This window comes from Myotis myotis, unplaced genomic scaffold (assembly GCF_014108235.1).
Source record: "Myotis myotis isolate mMyoMyo1 unplaced genomic scaffold, mMyoMyo1.p scaffold_m19_p_13, whole genome shotgun sequence".
NCBI classification, from domain to species: domain Eukaryota; kingdom Metazoa; phylum Chordata; class Mammalia; order Chiroptera; family Vespertilionidae; genus Myotis; species Myotis myotis.
This window is the reverse complement of record NW_023416317.1, coordinates 54,256,429-54,266,320: the sequence shown is the minus strand read 5'-3', so window position 1 is coordinate 54,266,320 and position 9,892 is coordinate 54,256,429. Positions and strand designations below refer to the sequence as shown.

Genomic DNA, 9,892 nt, shown 5'->3' with positions numbered 1-9,892 from the left:
GCACTCCCTGGTCTGTGGGGCTGGGGAATGGCTCAGTATATGATGTGGCATCTATTTTCTTTTCCACTGAGCTGTGATCACTTCTCCCCTGATCGCACATTGGACCAGACAAGCTTCTTCTAAGGTATAAATAACAAGGTGGTGGTAGATGTTTTTGAAAATAGGAGAAGGATTTAGTATTTCTGCTGTTTTCTTAAAAATGACTGCTTTCCATATTACTCTTCAGATTACTTTCAAGAACATATCATTTCACCAAAATCTGGAGATTAGTTTAGCTTATTATTTTAGTCAGGTTTATAAAAGAAAAATACTTATTTAACTGAGGACACGAAGGAAAAACAAATTGTCCCACCAGTTGGCCGAATAAATCAGTTCAGAAAGCAAAACATGTGTTTTAAGCATCATATTTTCTGCCCAGGACTGCAGCAAGCACTAGCAAGAGCAGGAATATTAAAAATAATGGGGAAAACCAATTTGCTTTTTTATGAAAATTATTTTGCTATAAAGACATGAAAGCAAGCCTAATAGCTACTATACATAATTTTATGAAAGAACACACATTTAATAGAAAAAGTAGAAGGCAAATAATCTCCAAATTTTAAGATAATAAAAAATTCAGGACTTTGATATTCTTTTCTCATTGTTATCTTAATTTCATTGCTAGCTTGATACAAAAGGTAAATGGGATTTCCTGGAGCTGTGGTTGTATTGATGCGTATAAACACTGATTCTGTCAACTCAGATGCTGCTATTCACACAATCCACGTAAGATCTTGACAAACTGCACTCGGGAAACTTAGAGCCAAACTCATTAATTTGGTGGTAATGAGATATAAAAAACTAAACAACAGTGAAATTCAGACTTTTGACTCTCTCAGAAGATAAATTTTAAATAAGAATAAGTACCTTCTAAGGTTTAATTAACCAGATTGTAGAGTAAGTCATCCTCCTGATTTCAAAAGCATTAAATTGATTCATATAAAGGAACCAACTCTGTTAAAATTGAACTCAGGAAGTAAACTAGTATTTATTGTCAACTCTGTTTCATCAAAGAGTGGACATTTTACCACAAAAAGCAGAAGAAAGTCATAATCCACCACATATTTCGTAAATTATTTATTATTGAAATCTCACCCCCCTGTCCAAATTTTTCTCATTTTTTCATTGAACATTGAAAACTTTATCACAGGTGTGCATATGGGGAATGTATATAAGTGGACATCCCAAAATGGAGTATAGACAGTGGGGGTGAGAGAGAGAGAGAGAGAGAGAGAGAGAGAGAGAGAGAGAAAGGAATGGACTTGGTCAATGAAAGGCTCCCTAGAAACCTCCCTAAATACGGAGGAGTACATACATTACACAGGATATTCTCCCAACCTGGCTTCATTCTTTAGTGACCTAGCATCAGGAATAGGGAACCACTCATTTTCCTTGAAGCTGCTTTGGATTTTGACATAAACATAGGTTGACAGTTTTTATTATCTATTGGGCACTTAAGAAAGTGTAGTAACTAATTTCATTAGGTTAATCCGTAGATGAGAGGATTTCTTTCTGTTTAGCACTTACTGTGTTCCATGGGGCATGATAAAAACTCATGTGCACTATGTCCCTGAGTCCTGAGGGTCTGACACGGGGATGTTAGCGGAGGTGCTAGAGGCCTCCCTACCAGTGGAGTTGCACGTCAGTTGAGAAAGATGCATGCTCTTTACTGTTAAGGCCAAACTATGTTTAGAAAAGTTTAGTATGGATTGATGAACGTATAAATAATGTTAGATATTGAGTAATAGAGTTTTAATGCTCAAGTAATTATGAATGAAAGCCACCTGAAAATGTAGAAGAGTGATAGATAAAAACTGGCTCAGCTTTTGGACTTGTACACACAAATGACTGTATTTAATTCACCTGATCAGTAGAAACAAAAATCTCAGACAATTCAGCCCCCACTCTCTAGTTTGGGGTGGGGGGAGGACACAAACCTTGTCTCTCCCCAAGTTGAGGAAACATTTAGACCGTGAGCCATAGCTGGCTCCTCGGATCCATACCAATGTCTTGGGCAGGCGGCTGGTACCCCCAGTATTTGTGTTGCTTATTCATTTTGCTCCATCAGCTGTCAGGGTGTGCACAGAAGGCTGGTCAGTCTGCACTGTGTGAGTCAAGCTTGGGCAGGACAAGGTCACAGCTCTGACAAGTCACTGTCCATCTGCTGCTGACAATGCTGTGTACTGTGAACAGCTCTGAAGTACTTAGAAATAAAAATGAGAAAATCCAGTTGTGAGGATTGTGAGATTCGAGGGTGGTGAGGAGAGTTTGCGTATTCTCAACGTGATGAAGAGGTCACACCATGTTATCAAGGCAACACTACTGGGACCCTGTCTCACCCCTCGCTCCCAGGACATAACACCTGCTGGGCTGGGAGTCAGAACAGCCTGAGGGCAGGACCTTCCTCCAGGCTCTCCAAGAAGGAAGCGGATGGCCTCACAGATGGCCCAGCCCACTTGTAACCTGTTCTCTTCCATGCTGTTCGACCCCGAAAACTGGACTCCAGACTGAAATAGGTCCATCCAGCAAGGAGTCAACCCAAAACCTCTTTCTCAGCCTTGGCCAGTGTAGGGATTATTTTTAGAGCTGGACAGAACATTGGCAAAGAAACAGCCGGACCAAAATGTCAAAAACCCGCTTAAATCATGCTGTTCCCATATTTATTTCTTGTACAAAATGAAGGCCACATCCATTGCTAACAACTCATAATAATTTCCTAAGATCTGTTCATGCAGCCTTTTCCTTGGCAGAACACAGAATTGTTTGAAAAAATAAACTTTACTATGAAGAATGGATTACTGTGTTCCAGAGTTTGTAGAATATTTTAGGTGGGTGTTTACTTCCCTTTTCTTTTTCTTTGCCATAAGGCCCTTCTTCTGCCATGATTAATACTGAACCTCCTAAAACTGTGTTGGGAAGATCATGTACATGGATTTATTATTGGGTTCAACTATTTCTTGTCTCCACTTGATTCAGAGATCGAAGCATATCACCCTTGGATTGCTCACATTTTAAATCATCCCAGCCATACGCACAGCCTCTTATTTTATTTCTGAGTAGGGTGAAAACTGAATACTGAAGTACATTGCCAAGAGCAAGTAAAAAAATGTACATTTTAGCTCTGATAGCTGCAATCTATTTCCTATTTATCTTCCTCATCAAGGGGACTTATTTATACTCTGCATACAAGTCATTTAAAAGCCACAGCAGTTAGAAGTCCACAGATTAATTTGGCACCTCCTGAACGTGTGTAATCATGTTCAAACTTTAAAATTCAAAAGGGTTTAAATTGCTTTATTACTGTACCATAGATATTTACAAGCTCTTAATAATATACTTTTTTTCTTTTCTTTCCAAACAAGTCTGTATTAAGAATGCATCTGGGGATGGGCTGGAGAGGGTATTTACAGAATGATTTGCCTTCAGAAGCCTCACAAGATTTATGGATTCATTCATCGTTCAAGTGGCTGAATAGTAAAACAGTAAAAAATCATGACAACAGACAGGAAGTGGATGCTGGGTTCCCAAACTGGGACTCCTCTGGAACTCAAACCTGAAGAAAACAAAAAGAAAACACAATCTCCTGAGAATAAGTAAAAATCCTCGTTAGCTTCATTCTTCCTGACCCAAATTCATACTATCATCTCTCTCCTAATAGTGTATTTTACAACAAACACTTGTTTCATTTACATTATGTTTCACTGTAGGAAGAGCCCTATGCTCTGTCCCAGGATGTCTGTTTTCAATGCAAAAATGAACCGATGAAAATGCCCTAATTGGTCGAGTCTGACCCCAGCGAAAATGAGGATTGGCCAACGTGTGGTGGCAGACACAGCTTCAGGCAGACAGGTGAGCGATTCCTCCACAGCAGAAAGAATACATCATTGTTCCACACTCTGTCTGCCTAGTGTTACCTGCTGAGAACACTGTACTGAGAGGGTCTGTGGCTCAGCCCAGCATAAATGTGGTGATTGATTGGTGATGTCTGCCACAGGTATAGGAAAAGCTGAATGTGCACATATTTCATATTTTCTCTCCCTGCTCAGGAGCCTGCACACATCCACAGAAAAGCGTTGTGATTTCTGTCCAATAGGAAGAATCATGCACAATAAACCACAGTTGTTTTTTGTGATTCGAATGAGAGCACATAATACTGTGTGTGTTATACAAACATGTTGCAAATCTGAGGGATTATTTAAAGAAAAATTGACTCATTGCCTCTTGCTCACAACTTAAAATGGAAATACAGACCTTTTAGTTTTTACCCAACATTTAAACAAAGAACTGGAATGATTTGTAGAGCCCAGATTTCATGCTGCAGCTGGATTCAAAGTCTACAACAGTGATCAATGGTGACGCTACTCACTGGACATTTTTGGAATCCTGATCTCCTCGCTGCTGCTTCCGTCCCCACCGTCGCTGACTGTCCTTATCTCAATCAGGTAGTCCTCTTCGAATGGGACCAGTAGCTCAGCTGATGTGTTGTTTGTCTCCAAAATGTGGGTTTTACTCTGTCGGTTTTGTCGGTACAGAATCTGAATAAAATGGTGACTCAAGTTAAAGGGACATGTTCTTTTCTAAGGTTCAGACACTCTTAAGGAACACAAAGACACATCATTATAAATGCTGGCCCTGGCCGGGTAGCTCAGTTGGTTGGAACATTGTCCTGATACAACTAGGTTGTGGGTTTGATCCCTGGTCAGGGCACATATAAGAACTAAGCAATGAATGCATAAATAAGTGGAACAAAAAATTAATGTTCATCTCTCTCTTTGTTTCTCTTTCTCTCTCAAAATCAATCAACAATTAAAAAATTTTAAATTCTGTACTACTTGGATGGAAGTACCCAATCTATGCCCTTTTTTGGAAAATGTAGTGTTAAGAAAAAGATTTGCTGTTTTGTCCAATGCGTCTGAATGAGAGTAGATTTATCTCTATTAATTAAATAGCTCCAGGCTGTCATCTTTGAAGCCTGCTGTGAGAAGCCACTGCTTAGCTGGGCCCCATTTCAGATTTCTGAGTAGATGCATTTGCCAGAGGACATCCTTTAGCTCGGATGGAAGGGATGTGCTCGGGGTATCTGACTGGACTCTTGTTTGATTCCTCTAATGATGGTAAATGATCATATCCTACTGCAGCCTCAGTTCTAGAAATTCTATTGGAATAATATTCTTTGACCTCACTCTCATCTCACTCACATTTACTACCCACATAAAACCTCATTGTTTAATGGCAAAGAAAGTAACTTGAAGAAAATTCTTGCAAACTATAGAGTTTTGTTTCTTCATGCTCCATGACACATTATGGGCCTCAGGATATACAGCTTTTTCTTTTTCAGATAGATAGATAGATAGATAGATAGATAGATAGATAGATAGATATTATTTCAGAGAGAGGAAGGGAGAGGGATCAAGAGACAGAAACATCAATGATGAGAGAGTATCATCAATTGGCTGCCTCCTGAACGCCCCCTACTGGGGATAGAGTACACAACCTGGGCATGTGCCCTGACCAAGAATTGAATCGCAACCTCCTGGTTCATGGGTCATTGCTCAACCACTGAGCAACACCAGCTGGGCAGGACATAAAACTTTTCAGTGAATAGGTTCACAACAGCAATTCTAAGTATCTTCAACACCTGTTTTAGAAAGATTCCTCAATTTCCATATGCATGAAATTTGTTTCCTATTTAGCTGTGACATTCCTGGTTCTTTAGTAACTTAATTGCCATGCTTAAAGAGAAAACCAAATAGTCACCTTGTAGCCCAGGACTTCAGACTCATTTTCCATGGTTTTCACGTGCTCCCAGTTCAGGCATAATTTGGAGTTAGTCAGCTTCCACGCAATGTTAGCTGGGGGTTGGCTAGGAGCTTTAAAAAGATAACCAAAGATCTAGATGAATATTCATTAGCTTGTGGTTACTTCCGTCAACATGAAAGGGACAGGAACTGCTGGATGATTAGCATGGCAGGAGCTAAAATGTTCTCAAGTTCATTTGAAATAATATATTCTAATTAGAGTAAGCAAATCCATTCAAATTCTGGTCAATTGGGAATGTCTGTGACAAACTTAATAATTGCTTGCCCCATGTCCAAGTATCAATTTATTAATCATTGCTGTTGATTTTGTTTACTCTGCCACATACAACTGGATGGGGGGGCGGGGGGCGCTCCTTTACCTAGTGTTCCATTTGGCTGTCAATGTGCATGTCAAACAAATTCAGGTTATAAAACTTTTAAACATATCAACACAGAGGGTTCCTTCTTAGTCATCTTTAGCTCTTTAATCTTGTACCAGGACTCTTTGTAACACAATCAAGCCAAGATCTTTTAAGCAAGTCTTAGCAATAAGTTGGGAAGGAAGCAGGGTCTCTCTTAGAACTCAGGGCAGGCAAAGAGCTGGAACCCAGAGAAAGGAAAGTCATTACAGACTGATGATCATCCCCAAAGGTGTCCATCAGAGTCCAGCCCGTGGTGTTCGCTTCCCTGGGATCACTGTTTTCTATGAGAAAGCATGGGAAGTACGGGTTTGGAATCGGCCTTCTGAAGTAATGGATCTGGTCTACCGGAAAATGTTACATGCGAGAGAGCTGGCATCCGGGTGGGGAGGCCACGTATCTAAGAGCCTGCGGCGAATGACAGCTTGAGTCCCACCAGTGCCCTGCCTCCTGATGGCAGGCTAGTGTTCTCCATGACAACACTCTGCTTCTCAGAGCTTGGAGGCCACATGATTATTCTTAAGATTTAAAAAGCTGGTGAGACTAAAAATAACTCAGCTGGGAGGCAGAGGCAGAGATAAAACCACCCAGCAGGATGGTTTTGGCATCTGACTTCAATTTGTGAGGCTGAAAAAGTGTAATAGTTAACTCATTATGACACGGGTAGAAATGGAAATGATCTCTTTTGGAGTTTTGACTCAACCACTATTTAACCTGTAGGAGTGGCGGGGTGTCCGACATTGTGTTATATGTCCCTTTGCCTCTCCAAGCCCACTGGGGTCCCCCTGTGTTCACCAGCCACTTGCACGTACATCAGTGGAGACCTAGCAGAGAGATGAAGGTTTGCCCTGTGCTCCAACGTGGCTGAGTTCATATATTATTAGGGTTTATCACACTGACTTGTAGTTATTCTTGCTGATGTGCTTTGTTAATCTTATTGAGAGCATGTGTCTTGTTCAAGTGCATTATCAACTCCAGCACATTTCCTGTATGTTGCATAAAGGACTGGCCATCAGGTGGCTGAAGGAAACTACTCAGGGTCCTGCGTGATTCTCTCAGGTCATGTTAATCATGCTCTGGGCTGTGGGCAGATCCACAGGGACACAGCATGGCCAGTCCACTCGTCATGCCGTCCTGTAATCAAGGCTAATTGCCACGGCCACACCTACAGCCGCCCACGTGGATTCACAAGATGGACTGGCCCGGGGCATTCCTGGACAGCATACACCCAGCCACCACCAGGGCTGAAGGTTCTGCACGTAGTCAGCCCTCGGTGCCTGCTGCTCAGCATGGTTATTTCCGGAGGACACAGTCTCCGGGACAATCATCTTGTGGCTATCCTCCCTCAATGTGCCCCAGCGTGCTTCCTCTGATCCTTCTCTGGGCTATAGAACAGGTGGCATAAGATTCTCTCCAGCTATCACAGTTTGGATGTCTAGTTTACTCCTGTGACACATTTCTTTTATCTCTGTTCTTCAAAACAGCACTATCATTAACATCGTACGATCAATAGAGAGAAAAGATAAATTCCCTCCTTCGACGTCACAGTGATGGATTCTGAGGGTTTCATCTGCTGTGCCTGGGGTTTGATGTGGTGGTTTGTTAAGATAAAACTCTTCAGTGCTGTGAATCTGTTGGGGAAGCCCAGGCAGGGACAGAACTGACTCCCACCAGCTCCAGCAGGACGGTGGCATGACCCTCAGAGTCTGTCCTGCTGTCTGTGGCCAGCAGAGCAGATCAGGGCATCCGTGCACGTAGAGTGAGGACAGTTCTATGGGGAGTGAGCTCTCAGGGTGAGAGGCCAGTGGCCTTGATGATCCGGGCTGCCGTCTGGGAGGGAGAGAAAGCTGGGCTTTGCAGCCAGACAGACTTGAGTCTGTCTTCAGTTTCTTCTGAGAGGCCTGGTTTTTGCATCTTTGGAATGAGACTCCAATCTCCTAGTTGATAAATGTTTTCGCTTACATGAAATAAAAGCCGGACCATTCCTCATGTGGTTAGTGGTACATCTTAAACAGCCCAGTATCTGTGCATTCTCTGTGCTGAGAGAGGCAGTTATCTGTGGTGTTATGACATAATCAGTTTTTCAATTGAGTTCAAAGTGGTTTGTTCCTAATAATACAACTTCAAAGTTTGCAAATGATTTACTTCTTAAATATAATTAGAATACATTCAAGACTTCCCCCTAATAATAGTACTCCTGCTCGAGTTCTTCCTGTGCTACTGAAAGGCGGATAAAGAGGTCCATCTCAGCCCAGTCAGTGTGGCTCAGTGGTTGAGAGTCAACCTATGAACCAGGAGGTCACAGTTCGATTTCTGTTCAGAGCACATGCCCAGGATGTGGACTCAATCCTCAGTAGGGAGTGTGCAGGAGGCTGCTGATCAATGATTATCTCTCATCATTGAGGTTTCTACTCTTCTCCTATGAGTTTTACATAACTGATCAAACTGAATTGCAAATATCTATGATGAAGCTGAAATGTCTATTATCTTGACAAACCAACTATGGTCATGTGGATAACATGAAAGCCGTGTTGTGGATGTTCACATGTGTTGGTCAACAGTAATCTCAACAAACAACCACTTCTCTAATTTTAAAAAAAATACATATATTTGCAGGCAATTTCCACAGAGTAAGTCATTTCCTGTTAATCAAATGACAGAGCAAGTGGCACTGGCCCTCCACAGCCCATCAATTTTCCTGTAGATGGCATTTACATTCAACTGGGGTTCACACTGCGAACTCGATTCAAAAAACAACCTCTTATGTTACAGTTCTAAGTAACAGCATGGGGTTGACTTCTGGGGAAGAGAGAGAGAACATGAGTGCAAGATGAAATAAAAGCTTAATGCTCCCTTTATGGCTAAATGTGGGTTGAGTGCATATTTTCAACCAGAAAAATCCAGTTCAGAGTGTGGTCAGTCCAGGTCAGGGGCCAGATGGAATGGTCATTTGCAAACGTTTTCTGCTACTGGATCTGCACTCTTCTTTCGGGGTGGGAGCGGTGCTTTTTGCTTTTTCTTTTCCCCTGGGAGTTGATAGAAGTATTTTTTCTCTCTTTAGCTGTAAATCTAAATTCCATTGAAGTGATGTCTGTGTGGATCATGATGTATTTTCAGTGCCCTTCAGTGGTTTTTGGAAAGACCTCATTTTCACTGGGTTATCACACTGGCTATTACATCACTGATATTTGCTTAAAGAGCCAGCTGTCCTCATTGCCAGCAGCAATGAAAACAGAAGCTAGTGTGTTCCCTCTGTGTTGGGCCCGTTATTCACCAGCTCCCTGCCGCATGAAAATACATGGCCTTCCCCATGCAGCATTCCACCCTACGTACATCTCAGCCTCTTACTTTTCATGGTGCTTCTCATAATTCATGGCTATTTCATGGCCTTCTTTTTTTCTTAAGTTGACTCCTCAGTAAAAGAGAAATTGCTGGAAGCAGGGAACTCACCTGTCTTCATCTCCATTAGGCACCTAGCCCTGTGCATGGCTTGTGAGAGGTACTATTTTCTTGAATGATTGATAGAATCATACTAGTCCCCTTACCCCCCCACCCCCAAGTCTGTGTCTTCTCTTTAGCTAGCCCAATCAGAAGGGGCAGAGGTTTTGGTAAATGTGGGTAGACATACGTACAATG

The 9,892-nt window shown here is 41.9% G+C and overlaps 1 protein-coding gene across 1 annotated transcript in view; it reads right to left on the bottom strand.

The window, feature by feature from the left end:
- Window positions 1–1,157: 1,157 nt before the first annotated feature.
- CNTN6 (contactin 6) overlaps window positions 1,158–9,892 on the bottom strand; it is a 165,699-nt gene continuing 156,964 nt past the window's right edge. Inside the window, 4 exon segments of the mRNA XM_036333342.1 lie at window positions 1,158–3,530; window positions 3,532–3,592; window positions 4,406–4,574; window positions 5,797–5,909. Of these exon segments, the coding sequence (XP_036189235.1) occupies window positions 3,488–3,530; window positions 3,532–3,592; window positions 4,406–4,574; window positions 5,797–5,909 (386 nt within the window). The 3' untranslated portion in view covers window positions 1,158–3,487.